The sequence below is a fragment of the Aptenodytes forsteri genome, unplaced genomic scaffold, assembly GCF_000699145.1.
Source record: "Aptenodytes forsteri isolate BGI_AS27 unplaced genomic scaffold, ASM69914v1 Scaffold118, whole genome shotgun sequence".
Classification (NCBI taxonomy): Eukaryota; Metazoa; Chordata; class Aves; order Sphenisciformes; family Spheniscidae; genus Aptenodytes; species Aptenodytes forsteri.
The window spans coordinates 1,382,291-1,401,051 of NW_008795859.1; the positions used below are offsets into that span (position 1 = coordinate 1,382,291).

General features: G+C 41.0%; 2 protein-coding genes across 2 annotated transcripts in view; one reads left to right on the forward strand and one right to left on the reverse strand.

The window, feature by feature from the left end:
• Positions 1–2,876, forward strand: part of HVCN1 (hydrogen voltage gated channel 1) — a 5,405-nt gene extending 2,529 nt beyond the window's left edge. Inside the window, exons 4-5 of the mRNA XM_009283875.1 lie at positions 2,064–2,176; positions 2,523–2,876. Coding sequence (XP_009282150.1) covers positions 2,064–2,176; positions 2,523–2,588 — 179 coding nt within the window. The 3' untranslated portion in view covers positions 2,589–2,876. The remainder of the gene's footprint in view (positions 1–2,063; positions 2,177–2,522) is intronic.
• Positions 2,877–2,977: 101 nt separating this feature from the next.
• Positions 2,978–18,761, reverse strand: part of TCTN1 (tectonic family member 1) — a 16,292-nt gene continuing 508 nt past the window's right edge. The window contains exons 2-15 of the mRNA XM_009283873.2: positions 16,897–17,017; positions 14,682–14,812; positions 13,760–13,926; positions 13,262–13,349; positions 12,068–12,177; positions 8,988–9,008; positions 8,452–8,577; positions 7,298–7,423; positions 6,848–6,930; positions 6,359–6,499; positions 5,913–6,069; positions 4,728–4,853; positions 4,231–4,375; positions 2,978–3,632 (exon numbers count right to left, since the gene is read on the reverse strand). Of these exons, the coding sequence (XP_009282148.2) occupies positions 4,232–4,375; positions 4,728–4,853; positions 5,913–6,069; positions 6,359–6,499; positions 6,848–6,930; positions 7,298–7,423; positions 8,452–8,577; positions 8,988–9,008; positions 12,068–12,177; positions 13,262–13,349; positions 13,760–13,926; positions 14,682–14,812; positions 16,897–17,017 (1,541 nt within the window). The 3' untranslated portion in view covers positions 2,978–3,632; position 4,231. The remainder of the gene's footprint in view (positions 3,633–4,230; positions 4,376–4,727; positions 4,854–5,912; positions 6,070–6,358; positions 6,500–6,847; positions 6,931–7,297; positions 7,424–8,451; positions 8,578–8,987; positions 9,009–12,067; positions 12,178–13,261; positions 13,350–13,759; positions 13,927–14,681; positions 14,813–16,896; positions 17,018–18,761) is intronic.

An 18,761-nucleotide genomic window follows, 5' to 3' on the forward strand; every position in this document is an offset into this window, starting at 1 on the left:
CAACCTGGTCTAGTGGAAGGTGTCCCTGCCCATGGCAGGGGGGTTGGAACTAGATCATCTTTAAGGTCGCTTCCAACCCAAACCGTTCTATGATTCTTTGGAGCAGCAATAATCTGCTGCTTGTGTTGGTGCGATGCCTCAGTGATGGGGGCACAGCAGCTGGCCTGGGCTAGCGGAGATGCCCAGCTCTAGCACAGCAGCATCAGGCACGTTCCCCTAAAAACAACCCGTAATCTGTTCTTGCATCCCTCCCTCCTGGAGGGGGATGGCTCGCGTCTTAAGTTTGCGTTGTAGGATCCTTTTGGCAATGTTTTAACAGGGGAGCAGGGTAAAACCCTGCCTTCCTGAATCGACTTCTATAGCAGAGTAGGTTTTACCGCTCTGATATTCTGCTGTGACTCCGTCATCCCCTCCAGGGATGCTGCAGGGAACATCTTGATCTCACTCTGGATCTTTCTTGCCTGGATTCAAAGGGTTTACCATAAAAAGAGGAATATAAAATGTCCCCAAATCAGACTTTACTGACTCTGCTGTTGTAACTGTAAGTTGTGGCAAATAGATGTAAACGCAGACACTTCTGAAGCAAGTGTAGCTGGAAACGTTTTCTTCCTTCTCGGGGAAGGAATCTGGGGATTAAAAAAAAATGTGGCAATGAGAATATCCCTAATTCCAGCATGAAACCTCGGTCCAAGTGCTGTCCTGTGCCTACGAGTACACTTCTGGTGAGCGCTCTGTACTTGATGCAGCTCTAAGTCTTGTTAGTTGGAATAAAAGGAAAGGATGGCTGGGGCAGTGTCCATCACCTGCAGCCCCCAGCTGCCATTTTCATGGGGAGAACGTGCCCGATCGGTGGCAGTGGCCGGGAAAAGGGAAGATGTGAGAGCAGCTTGTGGTTCTTTTTAGTTCGGAGTGAAAGTCAGAGAGAAACCGGATTCGTGTGCAGCTGTGTGAGCCACAGGAACCTCGGTGTCTCTTAACGTGCCGTTTTACAGCAGAAAAGCAGTGTTGCATTTACAAGTAAATCTCCTTATCCTTGGGTGCTTCTGGTTTCCCTCCCAGGTTTCTCGCCATGCCCACCTGCTTGGAGCAACAGAGGGGATAAACAGAATCTGCCCCAAGCTTCGGGTGTTGTGTGTCTAAGCCTAGGCACGGTTCGCTGCCTTCAGTCACTGTTGATTGATAGGGACGGGGTTACAGGCAGGTGGGGACTGTTTGATGTTATCAATGCAAATAAGCAGCATCGCTGCTTTGTCTTCAGAGAAATGAACCCCCAAACCCCAAGCCTGCTGCCTGTAGCACTAGAAACACAGGCACGCATCGGTGCCTGCCTTCGTGCACGTTGTTCTGTCAACAGCCGGAGGAGAGCTCTGTCGGGTAGGAAGAACGTGATGTTCTTGATGCTTTTATCAAGCTATTTATTTTTTTCCCCCCCTCAGAAAAGGGTGGGAAGAAAATGCCTTTGCTGTGGGGGCTGAGTTCACACGTAATAACCTAACAATATTTCAGTAGAGAAGCGACACCTCTGCTGCAATGAGAAACTGTGTGCCCTTACTGCAGCTGCACCAGGTAAAGCCAAAACCTTAAGGACCTGATGATGTGCCATGTCCTGTTACACCAGGCAGGAGCGATCGGCCCCGGGGGTGGACGAGCCTCGTGCCCCAGGCTGTGCTGTGCACTGCTGTTAGAGCGAGGCTCCCGACTACTCCCCAAACCAGCCGAAACGCAGCCTCTCCTTACAACAAAGCTGCCAGTTACATTCCCCCCAGGCTCTGCCGAGGGAGTGAATTCAAATTCAGGATTTGAATGACAGTCTGACTGATTAATTCAGCTCGGAGGCCAGACTGCCTCTTCCCAGCAGAGTATTGGTATCTGAATCCCTGGGGTGGCCAATTTAAAACCCACCTCATTACAAAAAGCACTTGGGAAGGGCGGTTTGAAGATGACAGAACCAGAGCTCGAGAGGAACACGTTTAACTCCTTGAGTACAGACCCTGCGTACTGTTAACCTCCTGCTAGTGGCTGTTTTACATTGTAAAACGAATCCACTGTGAATTGTTTCACAGGAATAATTTTATCGGTAAAGACCCGCTCTGAACAACAAGCGTCCAAGCTAAAGCAAGCAAACCTGAAACTTGCAACAAAGGTTGAACAACTGGAACACAGCTGTGTAGAGAAGGTAAGAAAACACTTCTAATTTAAATAAGGTTTACCCGCTGGCTGCTCCCCAGGACAAGCTGGCTTGCGATCCTTTTGCAAGGTTGTCACTGTCAGCTTGGTTTCTTCATCAGAAAGTTGTGGGGTAAGCTGGGCTGAAGAACCACAGCCTCGCCTGTCCTGCCCATGCTTCCCTTTGCTGCTTCTGTGGCAAAGGAATGACAGCTACCTCTGTCCTACTTACTTTAGCCAGGTTGTCCTGTTTTACTGCAGAGAGATACCTTAAAATAGTTTCCCAGGTTCCCACAGACCTTCCCACTGCTGAAATGTAAGAGCTGTATTAATGATTTGACTTTCGTCTCCGACAGGAGCAAGAAATTGAGAGGCTTAACAAGATATTAAAACAGCATGGACTCATCGGCGAGCAAAAATAGGAGGCCAGTTTTCCGAGGTGGGGAAGTCTGCCCTGGAGAGTGCAGTGTTGAAATCTAACAGTTTGACCTGAAAGGTTTTCCTGTCTCTTTGCTTTCTCTTGTATAGTGTTGTCTATAAACATTTTCTATTTGACAACACTTTGATTAGATCTTGGGATTGCAGAAGGAGTTTTGCTGGAAAATTAATCACGCGTACTCCCTGTAAACAGTGATTTCATAAGACCTTTCTTGTACAGTTGTAAAGTCAAAACTGCAAAATAATTTAATAAAGACACATCTTTACAAGCTATACATCCACGAAAGTACCCCTTATTTTAAATAATTTCATCTTTCTGTGATAACGTTCTTTTTTTGCAACATCTTGTAGAACCTTGCAGTACAAACGATAAGAACCCAGGCTGAAAAGGTCGTTTCTTCTCTACAAGCGACTGTTCATCATTAGTACATCTCTTCTTTGCCAACCATTCTTTTCATATTGTTGGTAGTTTCCTCATTTCTGTTGCTGCTTGTGCCACTTCGTTATTTACATAATGTTCACTTCAAAAATACCAACATACCACTCCTTTAGTTGACAATCAAATCGGCACCAAAATAGGGGCAAACATGTGCCATCTTACGTCAAACAATGCCTTCTTCTCAGCAGCGGATTTGAGTTCTGATACCGAGTTCTGTCATCTCTTCTTCCATTTTAAGTGTTCGTTTGCGGCCCACTGGGCTACAAAGTTCCTTCTGCTTCCACAGCTCATAAATCAACACATTAAAAGAATTAGAATATGTACGAACAGATGTAGGTGAGTGGACTGCTGGGAACAGTTAGACTCCAGAAAAGCTATTAGAAAGCATATTCTAAAGGACCAGGCTGGTGTTTGAACAAAATGTGAACTTTTTCAGGTATTAGAAGGTCCCTGCGGTGAGACTGTTTTATAGTTGAAGAGTAAGATTCGGTAAGTGGGAATTTTGGAAGGCGTTGACTGTAGCAGGCGTCTCCAATTGATTTCAGCCAGAGTCAGCTGGAAGGGTCATTGAGCTTTTCTGAAAGCATCACTTAACTGTTCGGATTTTTCAAGAAAGGTAATTAATTAGTGGTTTGGGAAAAATAGCTAGAAATATATGGCTTATTCATCTATGAAAATAGATAAAGTAGAGGCCTTATCTAATAGCACAATTACTTTAATTAACAATTTAGCTCTGCTGTTCACAGAGTAATGAAGCCTAGTTTCCTACGGAGCTGTACTGTGTCCCTGTGCTCTTCCCTTCCCCTCCTGCCTCCACACTGCTAGGCAGGCAGCTCGGACTAGTGCTACTCCAGAGCATCCGATGCGCTGGAAGGCTGGTGACCGTGCATGTGCTGACTGGCCAGCCAGGGCCACCATCAAGTTCATAGTGCAACCTTTTTTCCTCTCGGCAGAGGTATAACTGGGAACTCTCCACTGATGTGGGTTTTTTTCTGCCCTAAAGCTTCTGAGCACCCTCACAAGGGCTCACCCTTTCTCTCTTGGCCAATTTTAACTCAGTGTATCTACAATTTAGAAGAAACTGAGGGCCCACCACAGTGACTGGATAAACCTCGCTTCTTTAGGAAGTGGACTAAAAATCAGAAAAAGCAGAAATAATGGCTTTTTTCTTTTTAATGCATACTTACCTTAGACAAACGGAAAGAAAAAATCAAAGGGTAACTTGGCATTAATGGTGGGCCAAGCTTTATAGCCTGGCTCTGCAGGTGAAGAAATATCAGTGAAAACAACAGAACTTGTTATAGGAATAGTCCTTTCCCTTCCTGGGGGAAGCTGCAATGAAAATACAAATGGTCATTAGCTTCGGTCTTCTCTTTGTATGACTACTTTGCTTGGACTGGGTTATATTTTCAGCTGTTATTTGCAATAAGGGTTGGGTTTTTTTTTTTTCACATACAGTTCCCTGTTTCTTTTCATGAATGATGTATAGATTTTTACTGAAGTGTGTTTTGGCAAGCAGCCCACAGTTGTGTTTGAGTTGGAACAGAAACTGTTGGGTGCAACACATTCTAATATGAAGCGTTACCTTTAGATAAAGAGATTAACTGGGTCACTGTCGCACAGCTGATACCGAAGGAAAACAAGCCATTCTTTTTATCTTAAATCCTGTAATTTAATTACATACCTGCTTCAATGTGGTGGTAGTGATCGTTGCTGTAACGTTCACTATTCTGGCTTGTGGATTGACTAGGGATCCATATTTAGTCCACTTCACCTCTATTTCAAGTGATACTGGTATTTGGCATGAGCTCTGAAAAGTGTTATAAATTCTCTCATTGTCTGACTTGTACAGAAGCAACCACATTAATTATTTATCTTATTAAACTGGCAGAATGCCCCCAGAAAGCTTGCTCTGGGAGTTACCAGAGCAACTATGCCATGCCTGTGCCCTGGACTGCTGCCTGTGCAGGCAGCGCAGGTGCTTGCAGCCTTGGCTCAGGGGTGTCCCTGCAGTTTCTCCATAGGTGACAAACCGACTCTGTAACTGCACTTCAGGCAGGACTGTTCTACCTGAGCAGGGCAGGACTTTGGATCTTAGTGATAGTGCTAAGCTGGCTCTTTTTAGTAGGAAGACTTAATTTCAGTAATACCGCTGGGACAGTAGAAAATCCTTAACTCTGCCAGGGCAGAATTTTGAAGCCTACGATCTTAAATATTTTTAGGTATTTCTTCTTGAAACTTGAACCAAGTTTCTGGTTACAGAAATCATTCACTGTTTAGTTGCAAAAGCATGCAAGAAACCTATATACAAGCTGTCATTGAGGGGGTGGTGTCATTCAGCACGTGCCAAACAGCACTGCCTACCACCACTAGCAGGGACCGCGCTGCATCGGGAGGAAAAGAGCTAGTACAGAAGATGTTAAGAATAAATGTAGTGTTTGGGTCACTCAACTATACTGTTTCTGTGCTTTAAAGGATTCTTGCTATCTTACTCTAACGTGGCATAAGAGCACCAAGGAGAAACACCGATTCTGTTACTTCACTCTTTTCAACCTTACCTCTTGTGCTTCGCTCCCTCTGAAGACCAGACTCTAAACTGCAGCTAGAACTCATTTTGTACATAACATGTTGTCCTGATCCGTAACTGAGGTGCCCAGATACCAGCTTGATTAAAAGTAAACCCTGTCTTCTACAGCAAGAGTAAAACTCCTCATTTGTGAATATTCCAGGAGGACTTTCCTGCAGTTTGTTTCTGCATCTTTTTCCCCATAGGTCTGAGAAACCTAAGCTGATGCTGCAGTACAGGTACAGATCTTGGGAGAGAGGACAGTAAGAATGAAGGGGGTGGTGGTAGTGGTGTAACTTTCACCTGTTCTGAGGTGTGGAGGTGAGTTATCGGCACCCAGTCAAGCACATCCTGGGCTTGAGAATTTCCAAATGAGGCCACGTATTCAGGAAAGCTTTGTCCCTTCAGTAAATCTAGGAGGGTCTGAGTCAAAGGCTGGCATTTCATAGCTGCAGTAATTCTTCCAGAAAAAAAAAAAAAGATGAGTTAAAGCAAAATCCATTTGTTTGGCACAGTAATAATTTCTCCTTGCTCTCATGCACTGTTCAAGCCTTCTGGCTACAGTTGCTAAAGTACACAATCTTTTCAAGAGAAAGACTGTTGTTAATTAAATTACTTTTTTTTATAATTAAATACTCCTACAGCAGTATAAATGTCCCAGGACCCGAACAGATCCTAATGGAAAGGGTTGTCAGAGGGTTAAAAGCACTAATCCAAAAAAAAAAAAAAAAAAAGAAATATTCTCTTACCTTAACTTACAGCCCGATATCATGTTATAACCAAATAATATTGGGGTTCTGGCTCCTTGTGCTGCCAGACAGTCCTGGTTGGATGTACTTTGCAGAAGGGTAAGTTGACTGTATTTGTTAGTATTCTGAATGATGCCAGATGTAACACACAGTTAAAGGGAAATTCAATACTTGATGTATATCATGAAGAAAGAATCTTTAATCATATCCTTAAAATACATCTGAAAATGCTATAACAGCTCAAGACTCCTCTTACACTGTGAAGAAGCGCTAGACTGTACAATGAAGGTCTAAATCTACCTCACTAAAAAGTCCCAGGAGATTGCAGTCAGGATTGAGTCACTCGCTACTTCTAAAACATAGCCAAAAAAGCACACTTTTACTTTTCTTAAAGAACAGATACATTTTATAGATGTCCATGCTAGAAAGCATTTGTGAAGACGGACCAGAACAAGTGCTGCAAACAAAATTTCAACAGGGAAAGGATATCCTTGTGGCCGGAAGCCTGCTCTTACAGGCAGTCCAACAACATAACCAGGATTACCACTGAGTGGAACTGGCTTTGTATTTACCTGCAATGCAAATGTACAGTATTAGTTCTTATCCTGTACTGAAATAGCTGGAAAACACAGAAACATTTAACTTATTTTAGGATTATTAACTGCCTTGAACAATGACAGTAGTAAGACTGCTCTGTAAGACTGTAACAGTTCTCTAACATTGGGGCAGGCTTTGCTTTCACTGGATACAGTTATACAGAGTCACAAGATGACTCTTCTAAATGTGAAAAACAGACCTTTATTGCCCAGTTCTGAAATGCCACCTCATTTGTGTATCCACAGCAAGTTACATTTTACCTCGCTGCTAACAATTCAAGTTTAATAAGTTTTGTAATTAAATGTCTTTCAACAAGTCATCCGTAACATCTCTAGCAGTTACCTGAGTAAAGCTGATTTCAAAGCTCTGCTGTATTGAAAGTGCTTCTTTGCTAATTGCCCCCAAGACAAAAGAAGCAGCTGCTTCTATTATTTCTCCTGTGTCTGTGTATGTAATGTGATAACTCACCTGAAAATTAAACATTTTAGATATTAATTAGAACAAAAACATAAAAGCATGAAACTAGAAAAATGGAATTTAGAACTATGTTTTCTTTCTTCCTTCTATTGTTTTCTTTCTTCCTTGCTTAAGAAACACTCAGCTACATGGCAGACATATACTATATCCTCAGCTGTAGTAAGGATGGGCCCAGAAAACAGGAGGAACTGAAGTACTGCTCAGTAGGTGGGTAGTCATTTTACAATGATTGTGCATTAAAAACACAAAGACCTGCCTCTATATCCAAGGTAGCATATGCTTTTATAAGCACTGATACTTAGGGACTGATTAGACACTTTCTCTCCAGATGCTGATCTAGCTTTCTCCTACAGATTAAGACACGTGGCTTGGAAACACTGCCTATTTATTCTAGTTTGTCACTCATTTCCTGTCTGCAAAGGAAGAGAGTTTCAAGAAGAGCAAGAAAAAAGCTGTGGTCTGATCTGACAGGCAAAAATGTGACATTCACAAAGTAGCCATGTCAGCAGATTTACGTATAAAGGACATGATTGTTACCAAAACCAAGCCACTGATTAGCAATGGTCGGAAACGGATCTAGGGTTGGAGCCTCTTAAAAATCTGACTTCTTGATAAACCTCTGCTAAGTATAACCCCAATGTTCATCTATTTAAGATGAAAAGATGAGATGATTTGCACTGTCTATTCCTGCCTCTGCCACCACTGTGCCTGAAGTCGTCATCTCTCAAGCACAATGTAGATTCTAAACTCATGTTACTGTCTGTTATGTCATATACACACAGTAATAATAGAAAAGGATTTCATCCTGTCTCCGTGTTATGTTGCATATAGTTATTGTTTTGTGGCAAAACACTCTCTTTTATCCCAAAGTCAGTGTTTCTTCTGTCACATTTGCTTTGGAGATGTCACAGTATGTGGAAACTGTGCAAGGCCTTTCTCACATCTTTGTGAATCAGAAATTATTTGATGCATACATGCTTTCCATCAAACGTGAGGAGGAAAAGAACTGTCATACCTACCCCAAGAACTATATTTATGCACAGTTCATCCAAAATCATAGGGAGCCTGAGGACATCACTACCATTAAGTAAAGTCCGCATTCCATTCAGAGACTGGACAACTATGGACTGGACAGTAATATTAACCTGAAAAACAAATTCATGTCATTTCTGAATAGTATTTTTGGCTTTTTCTGTTTTATTATATTTGCGACCCTTCTGGGTTCCGTTCCACAGAGGCAGCAGTCAATAATCCTCTGAACAACTGCGGTTACATGTATTGCTGAAGTTCAACAAAAGGTTCTATTTTTAAGTAACTAGAGTCACTTAAAAAAGAGAGAGTTTTGTACGAGGGGAATGCATCAGGCTTAAATATTTGCAGGTAGCATATTATCTTGGAGTTGCTAAGTATCATTACTGATAGCAAATGATAGAATTTTTTTTAATTTAAAGATTAAGGATAAAGTCCCTGTTCTGATGAAGTCAGTGAAAAACTCACTGACTGTAACTAAGAATTTTGCCCCCAGCTGTTCCAACTAAGTTAGAACGATACTTACCATCTGACTTGATTTGGGTACCTAGAGGAGAATAAAAGAACAAATTCAAACAATAGCAAAGGTATAACCTATTACAAGTAGCAGTTAAGGCTTAACTGCTTTGCCTATGTAACTCTCTATTATTGCAATAACTTTTACATCATGGAAGTGATTGGATATACACTACAGTATCCAGGCAGTGTGAAAATAACTGCTATTCTTTGTGGCTAGTAGGCAAAATCTTACAGTCCAAGCCTCTTCTTCCCCTGACAGTAAGTGGAAAATTTTTTAGTGACTTCCACCAGTTTTCCATCAGGCCTAGCTTTGACTACGTTCCCAATAAATATGCAGTGCATTCAATAAGTAGTAGATGAAGCTAGTGTTTCCCTTGGACACTCTATTTGGAACTCAGCTAAGAAACACTTAAAAAGTTTACTTGCATCAGAAAGGTGACCCGAGAAAGGCATCTCAGTTTGGCATGACTGTTACTGTGCATCATATCGTTTGACCTATTGAGGGTGTCAGAGAACATTGTTCCTATTGCAGATCTGTGCAAAAACACTTGTAACTATTCATAGACTGCCAGTTTAGGAAGTCTGCCAGGCTGCTCGTACCCAAAGAAATGAAGAACTTTTGTCGTCCCATTCAGACGGTAATGAGTCCATAGTTTCACGGTCTCTAAACAAAGAAATGAGAAGCAAGTATCCCTCTTGTTATACAGCACATGGACATGCACAGTTGCCCCACTGGAAAATTTCCACCAAATTTTCATGGAAAGGCAGAAATGTCAGACCAAGGTCATCAATCAGGCCTGCAAAATACTCACATAGAGCACCATTTTGTCAAAAGTTTTATTTTTGTGACTTCCCAATGAGTGTTTGATTCACATCTTTGGGAAGGGACCAAAAATTGGACTCTGACCATGAAGCAAGTTCTACAGAATTACGACAGGATACAGAGACCAGTCTGCTCATCTAACATCACAGCAGAGAACACATTCCTATGAGCTGCAGACCTGAAGGTGATGCAGGTAAAGTCTGTCACACACTGTCACATATTTATATCAACATCCTGAGGTACGGCTTAGCCATCAGAATCAGCTGTATGAATAAAAGTGCTTGTAAAGAGTCGTCCTTCAGGGAAGCATGCTGGTTCTGACTAGGGTAGAGGGAATGATCACCGCTCCTAAAATTCTATTTATCTGTGACTAGGGTGATGAATTATGTTTCTGTAGGTCACTGGCAGACAGCACTCCAGCCTCACTGCTGCCTTCCACTGACTCATCCTCCCACCAGCTAGGGAGGCCAGCAGGGGCAGGCAGCAGCGCGTTGCTTTGGCAGCTGCACAGTACGCACTAACCGTAGTATGAAGCATTGCAACGTTACGAGTATCTATCTCGATTGAGGGTTCCAAGCACCCCAATGCCCCTTGGGTCTGCTGGACGGGCTAGGGTAGGCAGCAGAGATGAACTGCAACAATTACAGACCTTCATATCACTCAAGTTGCCCAGCCTGGCAGTGAGTATGGGCTAACGACGGGGTTTTTCTGAAGGAACTGCTGTGCCAGTCCTCTCACCGGGGGCTCCCAGCAAGCCTTCCTGGGTTGATGTGTTTTGCCATTTCTTTTGCCGGCAGCTCCACCTGCTGGCACTTGAAGGGCTCCCTGCTCTGCCCTGTGACCACCCTGTCCCCAATACCAAGTCACTTCTCTATTGCCACATCCCATCTTCAGCTCCCTTTGGGAAGGGGAGTTTCCTACAGATCACCTCTAGCGTCTATTCCAGCCTTCTCCAGTTCTTGCATCTGATCCTTCCTGAATCTCCAATGTACTTTGGACAGAAGTCTGACCTCTCCTAAGCTGGGCCACTGTAATTGGCAAACAGCACGTGGGTAATGTGTTATGTACTGTTCCAGTGAGGAAGGGGAATTCATCTTTTAATTCAAAAACATTCAGCTGCTTGGAGCCTGTCCTGACACACGCTTTTTATTTTCTGGTTCTGCAGTCACCAAGAACTCTAATTTTGGGTACACATGGAAACACTCAAAGCCCTTCTGAGGCAGAGTGTTTTCCACCTGTTCCACAGCGGGATGATAAAAAGCTAACATTTGTGAACAACCCTTTGCTGATTTCAATGAGGTCCTCAAAGATGAGGAGAATGATCCCACCTGTGAGAATGTGAACTACTTTGTGGGCTTTCCTTTACTGTTGATAGCTTTGGAATCTGTGAGGAGACTGCAAGGGGTCTTTAAGCAGTGACTCACTTTGGAGTACTAATTAAATTAATTTAAATAATTACATATATTAAAAACATTTTAATGGTGGAGAGTATGCTGTTTCTTGATGACCTTCAGCTTCTGGAAGGAGCTATCAGGTTAAGGTATTATGTATTTCAGTCTCAATTTTGCGTGCATGATTTCTTTGTCTTCCTGAATATCTGTAAAGGGGATTTATTTATACATAAGACATCATCCTCCAGTTCAAAAAGGAATGAAAAAGTAAGCTTAGCTTTGAAAAATAACCAGACTGGATTTGGTAGTAGGCTGGATACAATCAAATTTGCTCTCAGTGGGGTAAAAAGTCATGTTCTTTGAGAAGTATAAGGAAGGCTTAGCATGCATGGGCAATACCTCACTATTAAAAACTGAGGCTTGTAAGAAAGGTATATATGCAGAGGATTAAACCTTACAGGTTCTTATTTAAGTACAAAGGTTTACCAACTCTTTGAAACCCAGACTTCTTAGAATTATGCTCTCTAGTAATAGGCTTCTTGGAAAAGCTTGAACATGTACAAAAGCGTAAAACTGTTGCCACTGCAGCAAGCGCTAGCTCAGTGATACAAGCTTGTCTCTTCAAGACCATTTTTTTTGTTGGCTAAGGAAAGAACAGTAAATGCTTCTGTTACCAAAGCTTAAAGTAAAAACACTTCCAAAGGCTTTCTGTATAAAAGTCTGTTGTAAAGAGATTTTTTTTTTTTCCCAACCCACAATTTAAAAATCCAAATAAAACACCATATCCTTTAGTAAATAGAAGTTACTTAATTCTGGAGATGCAAAAAGATATGTAATATCAATGGTCAGCTATATGTTTCAAATCATACTTACGGCTAAAATGCTGGAGTTGATATAGAACAGCATACTAACTGCTTGAATGTTGCCACATTTTTCCACACTTACTGATCTAATGCATTTTGTAGCCTGGTTTACTAAAAACCCTGGAAAAAAGTCACAAAGTATTACTAAAGGAAATTAAAGAGTAATTATGAAAAGCAGAAATAAAAAACAATGTAAGAACATCAAGTATAACCAAAAGTGAAGGTAAACGTAATTTCTATTGCAGATAAGGTTTTATGTGAGCTATAAAGAATGATACATTCTTAGATTTTCCAGAAATGCTATGAGACAAAATGTTACTTCTTAACAATAGAAGCTTAGTAAAAGCTAGAAGACTTATGACTTTGTTTTTGAGATCTCCTAAGTAAACAATGTAAGAACCTCAAGTATAACCAAAAGTGAAGGTAAACGTAATTTCTATTGCAGATAAGGTTTTATGTGAGCTATAAAGAATGATACATTCTTAGATTTTCCAGAAATGCTATGAGACAAAATGTTACTTCTTAACAATAGAAGCTTAGTAAAAGCTAGAAGACTTATGACTTTGTTTTTGAGATCTCCTAAGATTATTTTTTTTCTTTCACAAGACACTTCAGTTTTCCTATGGTTGTCATCATGATTGTTATGATACCATATTTAATAATAACAGTGGGTTTTGGAAAATGCAGGTGTGTGGTTTTGGTTGTGGCTTCTCCTCCCCCCCCTCCCCGATTTTCAGGAAACTGTGTGAAAGGTTAAAATGTAGGGCTCAAGCCTGCAAGTCTGACTTGACTTGCATTCCGGCTGTGAAAGGAACCTCATTGTACCAAAGGGACACCTTACAAAGGTTGCCCAGTTAGGTCTTGTTTTGTGGAATACCCTCTTCCCTCATGGTGTCACCCTTGTACTATTTTATTAAACCAATTATGCCAAATAGGATGTTTTATTGTTGGATAAACAACCCATTAACAAGACTCTCAAAGATTTACATATCTAACTTTGAATGTGTAATATAGATGTAACGCAACTTCCAATCTATGTCTAAAAAAAACCCCCAGAGAAACAGAAGCTGCTTGAAAAACATTTGTTCATGAATCTTTATCTGAATTTACATTTGTGTGTGTGCCAATTTACTGACTGATTAAGCTCAAGTCAGAGCAGAATACTCTAAAGTAAATAAACCGGAATTCAAATGTATTTTATAACCTGCAGGATTCGCATCAGAGCACCAAGAGGAGACAACAGGACTAGGTAGTCTTAGAAATGCATCCACTGTCTGTATAGGAACACCATACTGCCAAATAAAACAACATATTCAAGTATATAGGTGAGTTTCAGTCCATGGAAAGTTCTAGACCATTTGCATTAACAATAAATCTGAATAAAAGGAGGACTTATTTCCACTATATCTGTCAATACTGTATACTACTTTGTGCATCAATTCCTAAGCCACTGCTAACAGCTTTATGTTTACAATAGCAAAACAGCTACTTATTTTTCAAAGCTCTTAAAAACCTAGTTCACTTTTTAAGTAAGCTAACGCAAAACGCTACACTTCTTATTTTTACATTTCTATATTTAAAGACAAAAATAAAGTTTGTCTTTTCCAGAAGAACTGCATTTTTTTTAAAAGCAGATGCAAACAATGCTCACTTGTTCTTTTATGGAACAATCTAATACTAATTGAATCAGATAATTATTTACCTCATAACTGTAAGTTTCATTCGCATCAGAAGGATTTTGAGCATCTGTGTTCATATTCCAGCTGTCAGGCTCAGCACTGAAAGAAGCACTTCCAAACTGTTTAAGCAACTGATCAAAGTTTTCCGAAGTAGGCATTTCAGGGGAACTGAAGGAAAGTGCTTGTTTATCTGTCAAAACATTTTAAAGAATGAGATAACTTTTAGGATAAAAGATACAGAAACAGTATTTAGTAACAATTTTTCCTTCTGAACTTGTTAAAGACTCGGTTACAGAAAAATATTAATGCAACTTTTCTTTAAGAAAAGCTTTCTCTTTTCTTTAAGAGAAAAGCTAGGTGGTATCTTAATTCATCATTTCACCCAGATCCATGAAAGCACAAACTTAAACTTAAGGAAAGAGGTAAGTCCCTTTCTTTCAAAATCACGTTTTCTAACAGCATATGTTCCAAAACAAAGACATGCCAATTAGTGTGTACTATAGCATTCAGATGACTACTGCACAGTCATAATTAAATTAAGAGAATATAGTACTGATCAATTCTTACTTCCCTGCAAGTCACTTCAAAGCTGGGCATAAAGGATTTGTATCACTGGTGACTATTACATAGTTATAGTACCAGATCGGGAAGGAGTCAGTTTCCCGTGAAACAACTTTAAATGTGATTTACGGAGGATGTTAAATTCTTTACAAAAAAACCCAAAAAACGATTTTTTTTTTTTCAACAAAGACGACTAAGAGATTATAAGATGTTTTAACTCCATAGTTTCACAAGTGAAAAGATTACAACATACGGACTGTGAGCATACAGAATAACCAGTTTTCTGACAGGTTTAGTTACTTTTAATTTTAGTCTGTTTCTGGTACCTAAAGAGCTTATAAAAATAACAGCACAATGCTTAATATTGGCAACAACACTACTTACAGTTTGTAGCGTGAATGCAGAAAACACTGGGATTGACTTGGTCAATTAATTTAAATATCCTTTCTGGTGGATTTGCTTCAACGTCAAGTGAATATATAGCAGCTTTCTGACTACAAAGACGGCTGTCACCTCTGCAAACAGTAATAATAAAATCAATGATCCACTAGAAGTTAGTATTGACCATATTGTAAAGTTCTTTTCATGTATTGAGGCAGCATCAAAAAAAGCACTAAAGAGATTATTCTTCTTAACACAATTTGTATAGCAATTGTGCCTCCTTAGAAGGTTTATATTGTTTTATACTGTGTGCTTAGTAATAAATAATAGAGAATTCTCCAACATGTTTTATCTAGCAGAGATAGCAGTGTGAGCTGAGCAGGAACATGAAGAAAGGTAAGAGACAGACCAGGGGAAAGGGAAGAGCCTGACAGTAATAACATTAGAGCTAAAATGACAAGTTGGATGGGATCCAGATGGTGTGAGACACCACAAATGCAGGGTGCACCACAGGCTATACACAGCTCAGAAGCACTTTTATTTATACAACACAAGTGGGAAGTATGACCTTTAGGGTAACGTGATGGCATAGACCAGAAAAAAAGGTCAGTTTCGTGAATATTGGAATAATATTCACTGGGGGGGGGTGGTGGGGGGAGTTCTACTTGAGATGCATGTAAAAGAAATGGCAGAGTGAGAAACAGGGAGGTGAAATAACCCATCCAATCTAGGAAAAGTATTTGTAGATGTGCCATGGGTTCATCAACAACAGCCCAGAATTGCAGTAGGCTGCACAGCGAATGTACCAGTTCATACCCTGAAGAATACTGGTGTGTCCTACATACTAGAAATACAAGATGATGATCCTTGTGAAACTGTTACTTAGGCAGAGTTAAAGCAGTGAAGGACAGATACTGAAGAAGTGAAACGACTTTTAGAAATTACTTTTTTAAGCATGGAGTTAAACTTTTCCATGAGGTGAACCATTTGTTAATAGGATCACATCATTAATCAAACATCCTTCTTCCTCTGTTTCAGAGACCACATAGCCTCTCACTTGTGATCAAACCCTTCCAGTAACTAACACAATTATGCAAATGTATATAAATCTAGATGTAGATAATGAGATCCACAATACTTGCGGTCATTGAAAATCCCATGGATTTTCATGCAAAATGAACATTTTACAGAAAAGAATTTGGGGAAAGAAAAACAACTTTATTTTATGCATTTCTAGTTGACAAAGACAGAATAGTCACCTGAGACAATTAAACTATCACTCAGGAAGGCGTCGATTAGACCTTTCTGATATATATAAATATCTATAAATGGGTAGCAGTAGTCATTGTGTGCAAGAACAATAAGAAAAGGTACTCTGTATGACTGCTAATTCAAATTTCAAAGCACCGAGAATAAACCCCAGTGTTCAGATTGGCATAATTTATGCAGAAAGTGGGTTGAAGAACTGTACTTAGTGTTCTGAGACGTCACCAAGAGATTTTTACATTATGATTTTGAACTGAGCTTTCTTAACTCCCTTTTTGAGAAGATTAAATTGGGTGAAGGTGTTTTCAGATAAACTGTAAATAGCAAAGAAACAACTATTGGCATTACTTTATTGATATAAGGTTACATTTCTCTGTTTGTAAAGTGACAGACTGGCAGCGAGGCAGCAGGTTGAGATGCTGACTTGTAAAATTAGGATCAGAACGATGCTCACACTACTTCATTAAGCCCTGAATTGATCAAGTTTCTAGCTGGTATCATAAACCGTAATGAAAGAGGTTACTGATAAATTGCTGATGACCCACAGAGGTGGCCAGATGGTCCCATGGTATCAGCTTTCTTAACTTCCAGACACTGCATTATATTGATGAAAGTCTAAAGATGCGTTATTCTTCCCCCAACAGAAGGCATCACCACCTAAGCGCCCATAGACAGTAGCACAGTGAAAGAGGAGAAAAGCAAGGAGTGTGAGTTTAGAAAAGAGGGAATAAGTGAATGAGAAACTGGGGTGGGAGGCCAATTTGCTGTTCTACCTGGTTGGGGCCAAAAGTTTACACTAGTCCAGGAAGGACTGATGAAAGGGTAAGCAGGAGTTAGGATGGCAGGGGGGAAGGGGGTTAGGAATCGGTAAGAGGAGAGGATAGGGCCCTTACAAATGCATGCAGCAAATAAAACAGGATTTTGTATTTCATATAGCTATTTATCCACTTACGTGACAATAGGAACTGAACATGTAGTAAAGAGACTGACATCTGCTGCACTGCAATCAGGGTCACAGCAGCAATTTACATCACACTGTGCCACCAACAGATCACAAACACACAGCTTGGCAACTGGAGGAGAGATTTAAATTAGAATTAGAATTGGAACTTTACACATTACAGCATGTTCCCTAACACTTTCATTTTTCACCTCGCCTTATCTTTGACAATGGTCAAAAGTCTATATCCAAATTCATGTGCCTTTTTTTTTAAAGTCATTTTTAAAAGACATCTTTTCTGCTACTTAGCAAATCTATTTGGAACAAAATAACAAAACCAAGGGCATACTAAAATCTGCTGGTGTGTTCCCTGTGAAATCAGAAAAGCAACTTAATAGGAATTTTGAAGGTATGAAAATATACTCAGCTCTGCAGAGGAAAAAAAAAAGATACAAACTAGGTGTGCTTATCTACTTGTTTCTTTTTTTTTTTCCCCTCCAATAAGCTGAAACATTTTGATAGAGCAGTGAGATGTTTACAAGTCTTGAGCATGTCCCAGGGTCCAGTAATGTATTTTTCTGATGTGCCAACATAACCACAGTTGACTTCTTTGAAATTGTTTTTTCTCTCTGTCTTTAGATACTGTGAAATATTGTAATAATACAGAAAGTAATTGCTAGCAATACTGTAAACTGTCTTGATAAAATACATTTGGCAACTTCTTAAAACATTCTTAGGTTTTCAAGTTTATAAATTCAAAGAACAGATATTACTCTACTGAACTGTTTAGGAAAGTTGTTCTGTAATAAATCTAAACTTAAGAATAGCACAGAATGTAGAAAATGAAGACCAGTGCTCCATAGGCAAGACATTCAAAGAACACTCATTTTCATAACTACTGCTTCTTTTATTTCAACTTGACTGTTGCCCACTTCTCTCTGGCCTCCTGGATGCTCTCTGACCATCTGAACAGTATCCAGGTATTTCCTGGAATCTCTGAAGTTCTGACTGTTCTGTTAGCTGAGTTTAGCACTGGAATCCTTAGCTCACCTTGTAAACAAGAGAAGTTTAAACATGGGTGATTGCACAGTTATGTCTCTGAGATAAGGGATTTAAGTCTCTTTTCCCTAAGGAGGCATGCACTGGGACAACATTTTTAATTTGGCAAGTAATCTAGGGAAGCTGAACCAATGGCAACAACATTGGGAAGTCAAAAGTTAAATAAAAGTATACCTGCCAATTAGAAGACAGTAGGAAACACCTTCTGATAGCACAGTAACAAAAATATGTGATCTATATTGCCATAGCACCGCTACATATCAACAAGAGCTGGGGATTAATTGGGAGTCTTGGGGCAAACTGTGTGCACATCCAGCTCGGTGTGTAAGCGGAGATTTCCAAGCACATCCAGGGTGAGCCTGGGTCTCCTCTGCGAGGCCAAGCTCTGCCCTGTGGGCTCAGAGCAGGATGCTGGGTGGGCAGGAGAGCCTGCCCTCCGTCAGCGCCGACTCACGGGACTGTGCGTGCTGGGACCAGCGTGCCCAGTACCCGAAGGCTGCGTAGGGCTTGCTGAGCCTGCCTCTCTGAGGAGGCTCCGAGCCCCGGCTGGAGCGGGGTGCTGTTAGAGAGGGGAGCTCAGAGCAGCACCGCAGCACAGCCCCGGCAAATGCCCGGGGGACCCCAGGGAGAAGCAGGGCAGCTGCCGCGCAGGCTTGTCCCAGCCCCGGGCGGCTGCAACGGGAGCCGGAGGGGGGGCGAGGGCCCAGCGACGACAGGAGACCCGAGAGAGGCCGTGAGCGGGGCTTCCCTTAGCCCGGCAAGAGTCGCCGGTGCCCCGCAGACCCCGCCCCGCAGCGCCCCACCGGGCACCCACCGTC